Raw genomic sequence first — 18,986 nt, forward strand, 5'->3', positions numbered from 1 at the left:
TTTTTGTTTACATACATATGCCGTCTTGTTATTTGGTTTGTGTGTGTGTACATAGCATCCTCGCATGTACAATATGCGCCCCTCTAACTGAGCTATGCTTGTTAATTCTTTGTTACCTTCCAGGAACTGTTGCTATGCGAGGTGCACTCACTTACTTGTCAGGCACAGCCGTCCCCCCCCACCCTCCTCCCCCTTTTTTTTTTTTTTTTTTTTACCTCTCGGCTGAGGAAGCTCTTTGGGGCTTTGGTGTAGCAGCTGTTTGGTTCAGGTCTTTTCAGCATCAAGCCGCCAATCCCTCCCCCATGCACTCAGCTTGGTAGAAGCATCCACATACTGTCTACATTGCCCTACACAATACTGTTTCACATGGCAGGGCCAGGCTGCCTCTCCAAGCGTCTCTCAGCCAAGTGTACTGAATGGGATTAGCTTTTTTTTTTTTTTTTTTTTTTTTTTTGCATGGCTGTACTCAAGTTGTTCCTGGCTGAATAATAGGCGCCCTCATCTACATACATTTAGCATACGTTTTGCTCTGTCTAATAGATTTTTTTTTTTTTTTATCTATCAGCAGATTTTGCTCTATACAGGTGTTTGTGTGTGCATGTTTGTGGCGAGAGCAGAGCACAGGGATAATGTCTTAATTAAATCAAACAGTGTAAACCTGTCCAATGGCTGTAATCAACTGCCCCAGTGCGCCTTATCTAGTGCTGCCAACGGATGCTCTGCCATCTGTTATGTAGATCGATACACTCACACATCAGAGGAGAAATGGATTAGTGGCAATAAAGACTCTTTTCTTCAACCCCCCCACCCCCCCAACACAGCCTGGCCTTGTGATGTAAATAGGCTGTATATTTCCCCCTTTACACGCTCCAGGATCTTGTCCGTCTAAAACAGGTTTGCAGGAGCATCTCTGTACAGTGTCGTGCCAGGCACGGCGAGATCCTATCTTTAGGCATTAGTGTTGAATTGAAGTCATCAAAGTGGAGCTTGTCACAGAAAACCAAACAAGCACACCTCATCTGGACATAATCAACCCCTTGTTTTTTTCCCCCCTTCCATTAATCAGGTGCTGCACTGCTGCGTGTCCGGTTCAAACCTTCACACCCAGCAGAGCCACTACCTCCTCAGTCTGTCGGACTTGCCCAGCGATTACGACCTGATGTTGGGTCAGGTTAAGAGCTTTGAACCACCACCGTCCCAAATGACGACTGCAGACTTTGGCAACCTGTTGACGGTAGCTGAGGGTAAGGTTACACAAGTACAAGTGTAAATTCTTGCTGTGGGCCAGTGTGATATTCCCAGTGTAACAGAAAAAATAACTATTCCTTTTGCTGCTGAAATAATCTAAAACATCAAAAAACAATTACGGTATTTTATCAAGGAATGGGTGATAACAATGATCAGTTACTTTTAATTCAATACAGACAGTACATGTTTTCTGTCAGGCAGTGTGTGCGGACACCATCATTTAAATAATTTTACAAGATGGAGAAGTGATTGCAACATATAGGTAGCCTTCAATCTGCTTTTTGATTTTTAACAAAACTCAGTTTACAAAAAATTTTATTATACCAAAATAGCTAATTTAGTTTTTTGATAGTCCTTTGTGAGCCGAAAGATAATTTGCTCTTGGGCACGATTAACAAATATAAACAGACGTGGCGCCATCTAGCCACAGTATTGCAGAACTATCATAATGCCGGTTTGCTTAATTTATAAAGCAATTGTAAATAATGCCGGACCGAGCATGACCCTCTCCAATGCCTCGCAATGAAGCGGCAGCTTGGCGTGATCGAAGACCAACCGTTATTAATTAAATACACCGACCTACAGCTATGAACTATTAGGGCCTCATATCAGAACATTGTGGGTTATCACATTGTTTAGGATGTAAATCAAAACTTTTTTGTTACACTATTTACTGCCAGCCTCTTAGTCATGGGAAAGCTGATTTTTATCAAGAATTTTAACAGTTGGTTAAAAAGGTTATGAAGCTTACATTAGGCACTGAAGTTAAGGTAAACTGCTTAAGGCAGTGTTTTTGCCATATCTATTTTAGGTTGTCATCAGGATAAATAGATTCTATTCCGATGTTGCAAATTTAACCTTTCCTAACAAAAAATCTTTGGTGAAAGAAAATTACTTTCGACACATTTGCACAGTCATTTAGATGTTCCTAATCATGTTAAATATTATATGATGACATCTTCATAATCACTGCATTTTGAGCATCTCAAGTGCACAATCTGTGAAGTAAAATATTCAATATTTAATGTTATCTAACATGAAAGATTTTTTAACAGTCTATTTAATATAGTGGACTTCTGCTGCAACTGCTTGAGTTATCAATTGAGTTAAATATACATTAATTTTATGAATTTATTTAGTTTTGAATTTAAGTCCGAGTAAACTTAGTGTATTTTTAAAAAGTCTTAAATGGTGTTTCGCAAAAACTGATGATCCCTGTTAAAAGGCATGCTGCTCATAGCTTGCCAACCATGTCTTTAACATATTCTCCAATTAGTAAGAGTGGTGAGGGGAGTTGCTTTGATCCTGATCGCTCATGTTTTTGACATCCGGAAATGTTTCTTAACGCTTTGCCCAGAGACTTGTGTTGTGGCCAGCTGACTGGCAGTGTACAGAAACTGATGGAGAAAGAACAGCTCTGCAATACTCCATCGTCCATACACTTGATGACAAACTGCGGTCATGTTTGCATCGTATTTCAAACAGTAAATGTTAGTGTGCGTGCACAAGAGGGTGAAAAACTGGTATTTAGTCATTCCTGCCTGCAGCATTTGAGGACCTCTCTGCTCCAACATTTCCCTTAGAAAAAAAAAATCCAAAAATGGTTACAGGTAAAAGCAAACTCTAAGTAGTCCATCCATTTGGAGCCTCTCCATTAGATGTCAATATCTTATTAAAAGTATGAAAAGAAAATCAGCCATCAGAGGGAATGGAATTTTTGCATTAGTGCTCAGCCGTAAAGAAAGACCCATTATGGGGTTTAGATAAAAATGTTGATTTTTTTTTTTCTTCTTCTTTTTTCCCTTTTCTATGACCTTGTGATTCCATTAGGCAACGTAGTCCTCTCCATACCTCGTGTCCTCAACTTTTAAAAGTCATCAAAGCCCAGACACAGAGTGCCAACGTCCACTGAAACAATGCAAACAAAAAAAAATATTTTAGAAATAAGAAGCTTTTGGCTGTAAAATTTCACCACACCTCTGCTTTTTGGTGCACTTCAACACAGAGTCTTGGTAGAAATAACAAAACACTATCAAAAGGGCAAACCAAAGAGTGCCGGCCTAGTTATATTCATGCCCTCACCTCATATTGATCAAGTCACATCAAAGGGCCAGCGCATCTCTAATGCAGCTTGGCCTGCTCTCTAAAGAGCTTTCTTCACTTTGATGAGGGATGATGGTATTGATAGCACTGTCACAATGCAAAAGTGCATCTTCTTGTTTTTCCCACATCACTGCAAGAATAAAGCACTGCATGCCTTTCACTTGGGGAGCAAAACCCTGTGTATTTACATAAATCCAATCCACTGAGCAGAGTTTTATTCAGCAGCCTGTAAAGATGCTTGTTCTCATTAGCACCTGGCCAGTCTCAATGCTTATCTATTGTAGGGAGACTCAATGGGCTTTTCAGACTTGTCTCTTATGATTAGGTTCTACCTACTTAGAGGTGTCCTGGCCAAGCTATTGTGAGAACTAAATAAAACACCACCTTTTAGCGATCATAAATGAGATTTGGCTTTGTGTAAAAGGAGCTAATACAGATGATGGCATGTCTGCGCACAAATGTTGAGCTTTTTAAATTCTGTGTTGAATATAATGTGTTCTAAAGCAGCTAATGCTCGACCAGAGCTCTTTAATGTGTTTTCCCACAGCTATTTTGTCAGTGTTTTGATCCTCGTCTCTTTTCTTCTTGCTCCTGTCAGAAAAGCGTCGTCGAAACATGGAGCTCATCCCTCTAACGGCGCGGATGGTCATGACTCATCTGGTGAACCACCTTGGCCACCATCCCCTGAGCGGGGGTCCGGCTCTCCTTCACAGCCTTGTCAGCGAAAACCACGATAACCCATACGTGGAGTCCTCCGAGCTGTCCTCTGAGGTCTTCAAGAGCCCCAACCTGCAGCTGTTTGTCTTCAACGACAGCACCTTGGTTTCCTACCTTCAGATCCCAGCAGAGATGCCCACTGCAGGTCAACCCCCGCACCCATCCTCCCAAGTTCGCATCATCGTCCGAGACATCTCAGGAAAGTACTCTTGGGATGGAACGATCCTATACTGCACCACGCAGGAGGACTGTGTTGATGAGGGGGTTTTCCATCCAGTTGACCCACCTCTTTCCAAAACATCTAATACACACTGCAGAAACCAGCCACCCTCTCCGCTAAAAGCACATTACAAAAGTTATAGCCCAGTCTCAGACTCCCTCTCTAACTTCTGTGAAGAGGACGAGGTTGATGTCCTGGACAAGCTTTTGGAGGAGCTTAGCCACACCAGCCCAGAATGCCTCCCTCAACCACAGCTCAGGCTCAATCAGCCAGCGCCGTCACCTCATGGTATGAACTTGGATCAGGAGAACACCATACTGGAGGCCATTCTCCGTCAGACTCAGCAGGAGGAGGAGCAAGTCAGGAAGTGGGACGCTGATGTGAGCTTTCGGGCCGCCTGCCAGAGAGAACCGTCCCACCAAGAACCAAAAGCTCCTTTCTACTTCTGCAGACTGCTTCTTAATGATCTGGGCATGAACTCGTGGGATCGCAGGTATTTCCAAATTGAAGCAGCTACAATTACAGTTGTATAGATTCACCAATCAATCAGCCAGAGATCAGAATCAATTTTCCTCTTATTGGCTCTGATCAGTACTGAAAAATACAGATTTTTTTTGTTTCCCCTGTCGAGCGAGTGCTAACTAACACATACATTGAAAGAAACACGATTTTTATGTATTTCTTAAAATAATAGCAATTGATTGCTTTAATCAATTTATCATATCAATCATTATAAACCTAGAATAATTGAAATATTATTAAATAAAACAAAAAAAATAAACATTTATCAGTTGGCTGCAACGTGTGCAACTTTTGTTGCTGCAGTGCAACTTCCTCGCCTTCCAAGAGAACATTTCCCATGTCTCTGTGTATGGAAACCGCCAGACATCTGGTCCATTTATTGAAAGGCGCATGCAGACTACAACATTTTTCTCCCTGCGGATGTTTGTCTTGATCTGCAAATACATTCAATGTTAGTCTTTAAAAGTGATAGCTAATAGCATCAAATAAGGGTAGCTTAAAACAGCAAATGCCACTGTAAAAAGTATTAATCATGTTATTCATAGTGGAAGAGTCTCTGTTACGATGGAAAAGGTCAGTTTTTATTGACCATTGTCAAAATCTGCACAGGAACAAAACTTCTACAACAGCATCTTCAGGCTTGTCAGGAAGTAGCTGCCTGTGGATCAAGTATGCCAAATGCCTGTTCATGCTGTCTACATATGTAACATAGTATTCCTGTAAAAAAAATGTTGCTTATAATTATCCCTTATTCATTATTTTTATATCTTTCTAAGTATTTTAGTTCCATCTTTTTGTCAATATTTTTATATCTTCAGCGCTGAAACGATTCTTCGAATGATTCTAGTACCTCGATTACTAAAATTCCTCAAGGCAAATTATCTTCCTGGAGGCTTTGTTAAATTGTGTCCGACTATTCAGTGTTCTGGCCGGGTGGTTATTTGTGTTGTGCCATGCTAATGGTAGCCTACGCAGCTAATAACTGGATGCCAACTGTGTGGCAAAAAAAGTCTACTGGTCAAAAGTAGAGGATCACTGTAAAAACTTAACAAAAAAGAAAAATGTCTGCCAGCAGCTATAACCCAGTCGCTTGAGCCCCTATCCGACAACTTCATCATCTTCACATCGGTGCTTCAAATTTTTTTTATTTTATTTAAAATGTTCGATCCCAAAATTCACACAATTAAAACACAAAGCTATCTAAAAAATTTAATTTCCAGTATTCCTCCAGTCAGTTTCTTTTCCTGTATTTTGCTCCATCGATCCACCCTTCAGCTCTGACTATCTTTTCCCTGCTGCAGAAAAGCATTCCTACAGAATAATGTGGCCACAATTTTCTACGTCGGGTACGATGTGTTAACGGTATTAGCCCGCCTCAACCCCAAAACTGCATTTTAGATATTATCCAAAAAGTCAATTTCTGGTCTCATCTGAACAGGCAACTTCTTACACACATTCGCTGTGTCCCCTATTTGGCTTGGGGCAAATTGTAAGCTGCATTTCTTGTGGCTATCTTTTAACAGTGACTCCCTCCATGCCACTCTTCCATAAAGGTCAGATTTTTGGCGCACACAACAAATAATTGTCGTGTCGGTTGTGTGCCACACTCTTTCTCTCTTTAGATGATAGATTGAGCAGCGCTCTTTGGGATCTCTCAATAGCTTGCCAGATTCTTTTAAAACCTGACCCTGTTGTAAACGTCTTCACAAAGTGGGGGAGAATTTTAAAACACGGTCAGGTTTCTCAACTTTATTCCTGTCCCAGCAAGTAAATGTTGAATTATTTCATCCATCTATACATCTGCACGTTTTTCAATCCATCGATTCATCCTTATGTTTGTCCACTCATTCCACCAGAGCCAGCCAATTCCAACATAAGAATGCCTACTTACTATTAACATTTATAGGTGACCATGTAAGAAAGCAGACCTTAAGCGAACAGAAATTTAATAAGCAGTTTTAGTGAGGCTTTTTTGAATGGAGAATCTGAATAAAACTCCTCTAGCCAGTGGTTTTCTAAACTTTACTTAAAGTAATGGCTGCATGAGGCGCTCTCCAGTGCTGAAGTTGTGTTTGCACCTTACCCCCACCCATAGGGTATCTCAGTGAAAACTGCTTTATTTCAGCTGTTTTATTGGATTCCCTTCTATGGTATTACAACTCCTTACATTGCAGGTTATGATTATGTGTTTATAAAAGCATTACTACAGGAATCACACGTGTGAAGCACCGCTGTAGTAACGCGGTTGTTTCCTTGTTGGCTAAGGACGGAGTAAAACTAAAGGCACATTGGAGTCTGCTGGGTCTTAATCTCCTCTCCACAGGGTAAAGGTGCCCAGCTGTTTTCATCAACGTCTACAAAGCCACATCTTTGCAGTGCTGCCCCGTAAATTAAAAGCTTACACCTCTTAATAGTGATGGTGCAACAGGCACACAGCAAATAGGAGATTGTATTTTGCACCTGTGCCTGTTTTTCTTTTTTTTTTTTTTTTGCTTTGGTAACTTAAGCTACGTACACCTTAACTTTGTCATGCAATGTGTTTGCATATAACCTATGGTTATTTATTGTTGGTAGCCTGGCAGATACTTCAACCATGTTTTTTTTTTGTTTGTTTTGTATTAAACTTCTCACCCTAAATCTCCTTTTTGTTGCACAGAAAAAGCTTCCACTTGCTGAAGAAAAACTCTAAACTTTTAAGAGAACTGAAGAACTTGGACTCCAGGCAGTGGTAGGTTGTTTTTTTGTTTTTTTTTATTCCCTGTCTCCAATAGAAATTAGATTAAAGTACGTTACGTTTGCTTGAGATACCAGTGAACACACAATTGTCTGTAATTTAGTGCCCTTTTTTCTATCATCAAACTACTGCTGCAGCTTTCTACCTTACCTGTTTTAGCCTGAGTGAAAGCAGCATTATATTCCCCCCCCTTTCCTAACACCATCATTTTCCTCATGCCAGCCTAGACTAACCACAACTCTGAAAATCTCTTACCATCACTCTTGTCCCCCTATTACGTTGTCTCTCTTCTCCCAATCAATACATACTTCCCACACTGCCCATGACAAGAGTCTGTTGAAGAATACTGTCAGAATTGAAGCTTATTCTCTCCGATGGACCAGATTGTTAGGACAATAACAGTTTGTGCACAAGCATGCAAAGTGCCCCAAACCTACCGTAGCGCAATGTAGTGCCATGGCAACAGGGGAAAATGGATGGGCAGAGTTTGCTGTGGTTCTTTCAGAAATCATGTGAAAAGAGGAGAAATTTTGTAGAAATTTGGTAAATGTGTTGTTGTTGTTTTTTTTCCATTCTCATTCTCGAGTTTTGTTTAAATTATCAATTTGACTACAGGATTCTGTTTTGGACTTCTAATTTTCTCTACTTTTTATGTTTTTCTGTAGCCGAGAGACACACAAAATTGCTGTGTTCTACATCGGAGAGGGCCAAGAAGACAAGTGCTCCATCTTGTCGAACTGCGCGGGCAGCCAGGCCTATGAAGACTTTGTGTCTGGGCTGGGATGGGAGGTGGGAAGAGCTTTTAATCAACCAGCACTTAATTCATATTCATGTAGTTTAAATTTTAGAGATGCACCAATCTGAATTTTGTGGCCAGTTTCCAAACTGTAGTTTGTCATCACGCTCTATTGTGCAGATTTACAACATTCAAGATTCGTAGCAGATTCTGATCTCTCCTATAATTTAACAACACTGAAAAGATTCTTCTGCAGCCTCCCTGGCCTGAGTGGTCATTAAGACGCAGCAACACTCCGTGTATTAGAGAAAGCATTCATTGTAAAACTGGGTTTTATTATTACTTTTAACACATACAAGATGATTATTGAGTTTAGCATCTTCTGTTAGCGATTAGCTCGGCTACTATGTTAAAGAGCATGTAGCATAACAGAGATGGAAAAATCTAATGGCCTGTTTCCACAGTGAGTTCCTGAACTTTTTTTCCTTAAGAAGTTATCTTCCCAGAACCTTACATAGGCATGTTCTTGTCTGCATCTCCATTGTGGCACCTCTAAACTGGGTCGTCCGTGTCAATTATGCCCCATTATGTTGAGTGGCTCCTCCTGCCGCAGTAGTGCTGCTGCATTGAGGGAACACAGATGCAGAAACGGTATTCAGAAGGGATTTAGAAACTGTGAAATCAGACCAACAAGTGATACGTTACATCCTAGCTAGGGGCCTACAGTAGTCATTTGAAGGTGTAATCATGGCTCACGATCTTTGGTAAAAAAAAAATGAAGAGACAAACTGGTGAAAGCTGGCTCAAATTATGATTAGTTGTTGATAAAAATTGCCACTTAGGTTATTGTCTTACTTGTTTGGACCTGTTAGTACATTGAAGAGTGCTTCTTGGAATTTATGAAAGTTCTCGGAACCCACCCACCTTCACAAGAATTGTGATGTTTTCCTAAAGTAAAACCTTTTAAACACTGACCCGTTATTTAGAAAAGTTAAGGATTTATTAATGTTAAAATATTACAGCAGAAAAGGTTTTGCTGCCATAGAAAACTATGTTGTTGCTTCCTAATATGTCTGTGCTGCATCTCTACTGAACCTAAATGTAAACCTCCAGAGTGCACTAAATTGTACACGAAGCTGTATTCCTCAGGTGGACCTGGCCACACACTGCGGCTTTATGGGAGGACTCCAAAGGAATGGAAGCACAGGCCTAACAGCTCCCTATTATGCTACCTCCACTGTAGAAGTCATTTTCCACGTATCCACGCGGATGCCGTCTGGTTCTGATGATAGCCTCACCAAAAAGGTAAAAAAGTCCTTTTTAACTCGTGCAACTCCCGGTAGAAATGTGGACTACTATCTTAGTAAAATGTTTTACATACCTGAGTATGTAAAGGTACCTGTGTAAAGCTTCTTTAGACATTAGATGCGGTGAAATGGCTCCACAGTCATGCCTGCCTAGAGCCGTGTGTTGTGTAGCCTCCACTACTCTGTTAAGCTGTGATCAGGAGGTGTGACTCCAAAGTACGGGCATTGATTAGTGACCCTGGTCAGGAAGGCCTGAGGAGTAGAGAATCGCAGGCGCGTGAGTGAAGAGAGGGCATGTGCCGCTGTGGTAATGACTATGATTCGGCCAGCCCCTGCCCCCCTCCCTGCGCGCTGTGACCAGGGCCTGGATTCAGCCATTAGCTCTCCCTGCTAGGGCAGGCGCCGGCCGGATGCCGGCAGGATCCTTTTATCCAATTCCTGCTGCCGCCACAGGAGCAATCGATTGGGTTCTGCTGTGGGATTCTAAGCACTAGTGCAGCGGTAGCAGTTAGCACGGAGAAATGAGCCGCAAGGCCCCTGCCCGCACTGCCAATCTTCTCATACAGTACCCTGCTGGGAAGGGAAATTCATCAGGCTCTCCTCATATCCAACCACAATACTGCTCTCAACAGACTTTCTCCCTCTTGTTTTATAAAATTGTACACAACTTATTCCAAACATATGCCGAAGTTTCTCTTATGGCCGCTTAAATTAGAGTAGAGTTCGAAGGAAGAGTTTCTCTTTTCTTTTCCAAAGTGAGGCACTGGAGGGTGGTGCTACTCCATCACCATACATTTCACCAGTAACTTCTGTAATTGCTCTGGCTCACCTTGCTCAGATCCCCCACACCAACCACAGGTCTGACAAAAATTGGCAGGCTGGCTGTTGGTGCAAATGCCTTTCGGGAAAAAAAAAAGACAAGAGGGTGAAGAAGAATTGGAATGAGAAACAAGCTTTGTCTTTGTCCAAGTAGGATGTTTCTCTGTCAATTTAAAAATAACACTTAGTCCAGCAGTCACCCACTTTACCCGCTGTAACCATAGAAGCATACCGTTGGGAGATACAGATGGGGTAGCTCTTGCTGAGCAGATTTGTCTTTTTCAAAATGATAGAAGGGGGGGGGGGGGTGCAACTAACCCCAAAAAGAAAAGGGAGAGAACCACAAATTCCTGAATCCAATTGTGGGTTTTAGTGCTCTGCTCGCTGCAGCAGTAGCAGCTGGTTTCAGTAATAGGGTTATGGAAACGACCTGCAGGGTTGGGGTCAGGCCATGTAGTTCTTATATGCATGTGTGTGAAAGAGTGAGTTAGACGGGTGCCTTAGCTATCACCATCCCCCCCCCCCCCCCCCCCCCCCCAGGCACTACAGCTTAACTGGGCTGCTGCAGGTTGTTTTTATAAGGAGCCTCTTTTGTTCTGGAGTCCTCTGGTTTTCTGTTTCCATGTGTGTCAAGCCCAGTGGCTGGATGGGAGGTCAAAAAGGGATAATTGGACAAGAGCCTTTGACTCGAATCACATTTTATTAAAGAAGTCTCAAACATTTGGATGTGATTAACAGGGGGGGTAAATGGATTTGTGCTGAAGATGATTTACTAGAGCATAAGCATCCTCATTAAACTTGTCATTCAGCTCATCCAAATGCTAATATCTTAACCCAAATTAACATCCCAGTGTTAATTGTCTCCTGCAAATGCATATTCAACATTTTCTCTGAAATTGTCCCAGTGACTGACCCGGCTGGTACCTGCTGATCCTTGGACAGACAGACTGAACTGGCGAGCTTCAGTAATCACCATGCCGTGGATTTGTTTAAGATTACCGTATTACCATAATTAAGGGTTTATAATAGAATGTGCTAATTGCATTTTTTGTTGGCAAGGGCATGTTTCTTAATGGCTCATTAGGCCAACAGTACATTGGCAGATGTTTTCTTCTGAGTGGAGGCTCACTTCTCAGTGTCTTCAGTCGAAATCTGAAGGAGTACTTGTCCAACATCGCTGGACTAGCAGCTAATACAGTAAAGTTTTTCACATTTTGTCACAAGTTTTCAATAACTTCAGGGTAATTCATTGGGATTTTATCTGATAGAACGACACAAAGTCGTGCTGTGAAGTGGAAGGTAAAGGAGATGTGTGTTAGGGTTTTGTAGCTGGAAAGACAGAATATAAGACTCTGCCCCAGTCTCAGGTTGAGCCACATTTTTTCAGGTTTTCCTTGTAAGTCCATCCACATCAACTCTAACAAGTTTCACCTTCCCAGCTGAATGAAAGTATCCCCACGGCATTATGCAACACTGCCGTGTTTCACAGTGGGGTTTGTATTTTCAGGGTGACGTGCAGTCTAAATTTATTTAGGGTCCGACATAGTGTGAGCTGATTTTGTCTTTTATTGTAACTGTTTTATAAGTGTTGTCATGTCTGTCTTATGTCTTGGTTTTAATCTTCAATTTTATCCTATATTTGTACAACACTTTGAGTAAACTTGTGGGTTTTTTTTTATGTGCTTTATAAATAAATTAGATTGGAGATGGATTTAGTTTCCAACCGCACTGTGTTTAGAATAAATGCCAAAAGCCCAGTCTTGGGCTCCTCTCATCAGAACACCTTCTTCCACTTTTTCACTGTGTCCCCTACCTGGGTTGACTGCAAACTGGACTTTCTTTCAACAATAGCTTCTTTCTTGGTGTTCTTTTGTAAATGCCGGATTTGGAATTTGGAAAACTGTGTATTGTTTTTCTTCCAATTGACAATTATGCAGTACTTTGTGTGGGTCCATCATATAAAATTCAAATACAATCCTTTGACATTTGCAATCGTAACGTGACAAAATGGGAGATACTGTACTTCAAGGGGTGGGAATGTTGAAGCAAAGGCACCGTAGATGATCTTAACCTGTAAGAGAATATAATGTAACTTTGTTCACCTGTTTGCCTTTGATAAGAAGGGGAGGAGGGGGGGCTGGCTGTTTACCTTCTATAAACTACTGTCAACCTATTTCCTGTCATTTAAGTGCGTCTTCTTGTCCTGCCTGGTTTCATTTGTGTTTATGAATAGAGTGGAAATGGGAAGCAATTTAAGCTCTGATGGGGAAGGTTAATTGGATTTGAATTACTTGGTTTTTTAAAAGTGCAATTTTGGCTATTTTGTGTTTCCTATTTGAATTTGTAATGAAAAACCTATAAAAAGAGGCAAATCCAGGACCTGAAACACAATGTTAACCATTGTTTTTTTTGTTGTTGTTTTTTTTTTACAAAGTTTTGGTTTTCTCTTACACCTGCTACTTGCAAAGGTACAAAAAATTGTTTCACAGATTTTCTTGGGCACCTTTGGCTACATGCAAGTAGATTTTCTTTATTATCATTAATTACTCAACAAAAAAACAATCTCCAGTTTTGTCGATGGGTCTCTAGTGGTGATAAAAGACAGACTTGAAAAGCAGTCTTTTGCAATAATCCTCCTAAATTTGTCCTTCTTTCCTCATCACCATAACAGTGGAAATAACATGCACTTGCAAGGCTCTTAATTAGAATGATTTTTGTGTTTATTGGCAGCTGCGTCACTTGGGCAACGACGAGGTGCACATCGTGTGGTCCGAGCACACCAGGGACTACCGACGTGGCATCGTCCCAACGGACTTTGGAGACGTGCTCATCATCATCTACCCAATGAAGAATCACATGTACTTTATCCAGATCATGAAGAAGCCTCAGGTAAATATTTATTGATAGCGTTTTAATATAACTGATGACCTTTTTTTCTGTGCTGCATCCCATGTGCAGCCTGTTGCATCTGTCCTGATTCAAAAATGATTTTATTCTGAACAGCAGCGTTAGTCTGTTAATGTAAAATATAATGCAGCAGTTCTGCAGACTTTCAGGATCTTTGGTTTTAAAGAGCTCCTCCTAATGAACCTTTCTCAGGAAAAAACTTGTCTTGATCACATTTAGTTTTCTCTGGAAAGTCAGACAGTTATGATGTTTTTAGGGGTTTTTATCAAACAAAACAGGACAAAAAACAAGTCTAAGAGCAGTTTAGTGCACCATTGTTGACACTAAATTAGGTTAATGTTTTTTCTTGATTTTAATTTCTCCTCTTAGTTGTTGCAGCTGTTTTTTAAAACTTTATTACTGAGAGGTTATTTTGGAAATAAAGAGAAAAACACTGGTGAATCCTGTATTATTGTTAATTTCCTTGTGTGGGGCCACCACACAGCATTTGTGTTTAGGGCCCCCAAATGGCTAGCACCGCACTTGCTCTTACCGAGGCGTTTGTGTAGCAGCAGGTTTCCTGTTGGATGCGCTAATGCCAGCTGACTCCAACCTCAGATTTCTTGTGTAGTGAAAGACTTTTTTAGTAAACATCACAGCCATGATAATTTTCCTCGGCTTTTCCTCTCTCATGCGAAGCGCCTATATCCACTTGAATGTAGGGCAAGCTTTGTGCTCCAAGGCAATGGGTTTCTTATGAGGTGATTTTTATTTATTTTTTAATCATTGAGTAGGCTGTAAACTGTGGAGATGTCGGCAGAAGGTCGGGGGGTGCGGGAAGAAGTCCCGGTAAGCACTGCACACTAGACAAAACTCCCACTACGCTGAGGGGTAAAATTTAGAGGTGCTGGTACTGCGTTCTGCTGCATACCGACCCACTTAAAGCACTACCTGCTAATGATGTTATTATTTTATTCAGGGGTGTTCAGACAGAGATGCATCTAAAATTTGCAGAACATCGCCCCTTAAGAAGTGGAGTTTCACACGGCAATAAGGAAAGTAATCTAGGGACGGCATGATCTTAAACTGCAGAATTAGAAAAAGAATCACATTTTCATTTCATTAAATCTATTTATTGAGTGAAAGGTTGTTGGGGTTTTTTTACACAAAATTTGAATATGTACAACTACTGGTACCACAATTAAGCATTTTTTAGCTTGTATTTCATATTTTTAGTTGGACTTTTAATTATTAATCTATGCTTTCGGTTTATGTTTGACATAAAGTAGGACCACACTTCTTTTAGCCACTGACCACTAGACCACCAGACTGGATGAGAACCCAAGTTGATCTAAAAAAATAAATCTCCAAAGTCCACCGTTTGGGAACTGAAGTAAGCAGTTCCTAAATCTTAGAGTAATTAGGTGTTTAGAACTATCTTTAGCTCCAGTTCCACAGGCACGGTTGGGCCCACGCACCACTCGGCTCCGCCCACTGGCAAGTGTTTCAGGAGCTTTTTTATTTCAGGGCCAGCCTGGGTTTCTCCAGCCCTACTCAACAGTAAGGTCAAACCAAGCACATTCGAGCAGAGTTTTGATTGAACACACTGCTTTTCAGTGATTGGCCAAGTATCATGGAGAAATGAAAAGGATCAGAAAAACTGAAATGCAACGACATTAATATTAAGGACCACCGTAAACTGAGTGGGTCAAACCAGAATATACTTTTTCTATTTCCAAAACATTAACCACGACAGAAGGAAAGAAAAGAAAAAGGCATTTCAGCTTTCTATACACAGATGCACTGTATCAGATCTGTCTATTTATTGAGGTTTCTCTCACTTTACACACACTAAAAGTTGTTAAGTTTTGTCTCTGAAGTGTCCATCCATCTACTTCATGCGGTAAAAGGCAGCGGCCTTTCAGACAGAGAACAGCCGGGGAGAGCAGTAGTCTGCTTTTGCATAGGTGCCTGCTGAAAACAGCTAGTGCTCGTGGAACACCTGAAAGCTCTCCCCGCTGAAATGGTAAAGGCTTTTTTTTACCATTTCTACCCATTTCCTTTGAAGTGTCAATGTCACAAACAGTGTGTGGGAGGCTGGAGATAAACCAGGTTGGGAGGAGCGGAGCTGGGCCGCCCAAACCAAGTAGAGTCTGTGGAACTGCGGCTTATGATGGTGTGGGCTCTTTTCTAAAATCTAGGGAGATTACGCAAAGAGGAACAGACAATAACTTCTTTCTGTATGAATCAACTTTGTGAATTGTTATAGGAGCTGACTAAGGGTTGTTGTATTGCCAAAATAGAACAGTACAAAATGTCAACAGCAATTGTGCCAATAATTATACCACCAGGAAATGTTAGAAAAATAATTCATCTTGAAAGTTTCTTTCTACCAGAATAAATGTATTCAGATTTAAAAAAAAATTTAAATGGAAAATAAATTTTAGATGAAAATAAAGCTTTTATAATAAAAGCTGAATTTATTTAAAAAAAATGTTTACTCATCTTTACTTGGATTGCAAATAAATATGGCAATTACTCATTTAGAAATAGAAATAGCTAAAACATTATGGACATTTTTAGTTTAGTTTAGTGTTTAGTTTAGTGTATTTAAAAGCACAGTTAGTTGCATAAGTTTAATTAAAAAAATAAAGAAACAGTACCTTTTGTAAAATTAAAACTCCCAATATAGAAACTTTTTTTTTTTTATTTCAAACAGTGAGTGATATTTTGTCAGCCTGCAGTTTCAGGACAGCCTCCTCTGTTCTAACACAGGCTTAGCTGGGATTCACAAAGCAGTTAAAATGTTCTAACGACACATAAAACAAGTGAGCTTAGTATCATTATTCTTTACAGAAATGTTGGGATAACTTTTTTCTTGTCCTCTGTGTTGAGATGACTTGTTGATAATTAAGATATTCCTTTATTGCCTCTCAATGTGGAAATTTGGGCGTGACGGTAGCTAAGACACAGATGGTTACAAAACATTTTAGTAATGAAAAAAAAAACAATCTAATCTAATCTAAAGTTAATTCTAAAGCAGAGAGAATGAGCTTGTCAGAAAGGCCAAGATAAAGTAAAAATAAAACCAGAGGAAACATTGCATTAGGCTCTAATATGTTCACTGTGGTCAGTCGTGGACAGATAAGACTTACAGAAAGAGTTACTCCCCTTCTTTTTACATTAAGCCTTTTGCTTTTAGTGTTGCAGCTATACATTTACAGTATTAAAGCAGCACAGTACGCCGTGGCCAGGTCTATCCCTGTTGAGATGGAGCTGAGCCTCAGCAGGGATCACACATGTTCTCTTCAACTGTATTCAGACAGCTCGATGCTGTTTTAATTTATCGTCTCTGTTTATGTGCTAATGCAGTGCCATCTCTATACTTCCTGTTCTTTTTCTTTTTTTTTTCTGGGAATTTTTAAAACATGTTTCTGTTTTCTGTCTGAAGGCTTTCAGTCCTCCTCTACTCCAGCAGTGCATTATTACCCACACTGTGGGTATGTGCTCTCAGAGGTGGTTACTGCCCTTTGTTGGTTAGCTTTCATCTTGGTTACTTTGCAGTGCTGTGCTCGATGTGTGGCCTCAAAGAGGGCAGTGAAATGTCTAAACTCCTGAAGCCAGTGATGATAAATTTTGGATGCACAGCAATATTTATTTACCCTCTCATTATGTTATGTTTTTTTAGGAACCCTTAACATTTCTGATAAATAGTTTAGAGAAATATAACAAATGAGTAATTACAATCTTTGTTTATTATTTACTTTTGAGGAATATCCCTAGAAAAAACTGTGCAAATTGTTTAATTTGACTGGACACTTAAACTGCCCGAACTGCCAAGTTGAACCTTTCTGGAACCCTTTGACATTCACGTCAACTTCCAGGTCAATGACTATTGAGCTCTGATGATTAAGGGCCCCTCCAATATGCATGAACAGACGCGTGTACCCCCACCCCACCCACTCACACACACACACTCGGGCTGTTGCTAAAATTCATATTGCTCCTTTTGTATTTGTTCAGCAGCTCAATATGAGGGCATTGTGTAGCATTGATTGTCATTTTAATTTCATTTACCTAACATTGATTCGGATTAAATATGTGTAGTTGTCATGCAAAGTTGGAAAAAAATTCAATTTCAACTTGATCCATTGCCCTAAACAGATGGAGCAGCCGTTTGGAAGAACTATACATGGATATTTTTAATCCAAGTTCAGTGCCGTGAAGAAGTATTTGATCCTTTACAAAATTCTTTAGCATTTGTTTAGTTTTTTTTGTCACAATGTTCAAACTACTTTATGGATAAAAAAAAATCAGACCCCTCTTGCCCTACGTGAAAGACTAATTGCCCACTTTGTTACATTATTAACTGTGGTTAACTGCGTTTTAAAAACAAAAAGCTAAATTAAACATGACTAACCACACCCAAGCCTGCTTGATGTCAAACCCATAGTCAAGAATTAACTTAAATTGAACCTGTCTGATGACACAAAGCAGATATTAGTTTTATAACAATACCAACATGTATTTTGATTCTTTTCAAATCTTTTTCAACTAAAAAAAGGACACAAAACATATCATTACTGACTTTATTTTAATAAAAATCTTAGAACAATAGTATATCTATCAATAAATAAAATAAAATACCACAAAGACAAGCCTTTCTAATGCACACAGTTTTAAAACAAATAAAAAAAGATTCAAAACACTAACATTTGCTTATTGCACTCAAAACACTTTTAGAACAATGAAATAGAATTTAAAAAAATATTGGGCTTTTCTTATTGCACACAAAAAGCTAATTTAGATCAATCTGTGTGAATTAATTAAAAGTTTTACATTAGAACAATGAGAACAAATACAATTATTTGAAATTAAAATAAGATAGCAATTGTAGCAGCAAAATCTCTTTTCTCCCAAACTCACGCTAAATAAATACATTTTGTCTGAACCAAAAGTGCATGGACCAGGCACTACTTTGATATACTAATTAAAAATTGTCTAAGTCATAATATTGCCAGAATAAAGCAGTGATGATATGAGAATAAAGTTGGGATATTAGCACACAAAAAAATCTAGAATGGGTAGAAAGCTTGGATAGTTATCAAGATCTGACGTGACGTGATCAGCTCAAACAACAGACAGAGCCTTAGCCAAGCGTTTTAACGCAGGGGAACGACTGCTCTCTATCTTCAAGCAGAGATTTATTTTAGTGCAAAGACGGTTCAGGGAATAAAATAATTATATTACCATTACACTTTTTAGATCAGGGCAGGATCAGCGGCAGTTGTTGGAAGTCTCCAACAACACAAAGAAAAGTCGCTATATTTGCTCCTCTTCCTCTCAGAGCTGCCGCCGTGCTATTGCAGACGCTGTTGGCAGCACTGCAAGTACCAGTACTATCCAAATGCAGTATAGTACCGTTTTAAATGCCGCAGTGCCCTGGTAACAAATTAGTAACGGTATACGGAACAACCCTAGTAGATATGTATTAGTCTAGGAAGGGTTACGCCTGGTTCACACAACAGGACAATTTGCCCAATTTTTGCCCCGATCCTTATCTTCCGACATGCACCGGCAATCAGGGTTGGCCCTTAAGACAATCTTAAGAGATATTCCTGCCGTGTGTGTTAAAAGTGATCTGGCCCACTCAGTCTAACGATGGGACCACTCCAATCTCAAATAGGGGATATT

General features: G+C 40.0%; 1 protein-coding gene across 1 annotated transcript in view; it reads left to right on the plus strand.

Annotated features, from left to right (window-relative positions):
• ralgapa2 (Ral GTPase activating protein catalytic subunit alpha 2) overlaps positions 1-18,986 on the plus strand; it is a 149,048-nt gene that overhangs the window by 90,993 nt on the left and 39,069 nt on the right. Inside the window, exons 33-38 of the mRNA XM_036150946.1 lie at positions 1,067-1,244; positions 3,950-4,781; positions 7,467-7,538; positions 8,210-8,333; positions 9,430-9,585; positions 13,137-13,295. Of these exons, the coding sequence (XP_036006839.1) occupies positions 1,067-1,244; positions 3,950-4,781; positions 7,467-7,538; positions 8,210-8,333; positions 9,430-9,585; positions 13,137-13,295 (1,521 nt within the window). The remainder of the gene's footprint in view (positions 1-1,066; positions 1,245-3,949; positions 4,782-7,466; positions 7,539-8,209; positions 8,334-9,429; positions 9,586-13,136; positions 13,296-18,986) is intronic.

The sequence above is a fragment of the Fundulus heteroclitus genome, chromosome 19 (assembly GCF_011125445.2).
Source record: "Fundulus heteroclitus isolate FHET01 chromosome 19, MU-UCD_Fhet_4.1, whole genome shotgun sequence".
NCBI classification, from domain to species: Eukaryota; Metazoa; Chordata; class Actinopteri; order Cyprinodontiformes; family Fundulidae; genus Fundulus; species Fundulus heteroclitus.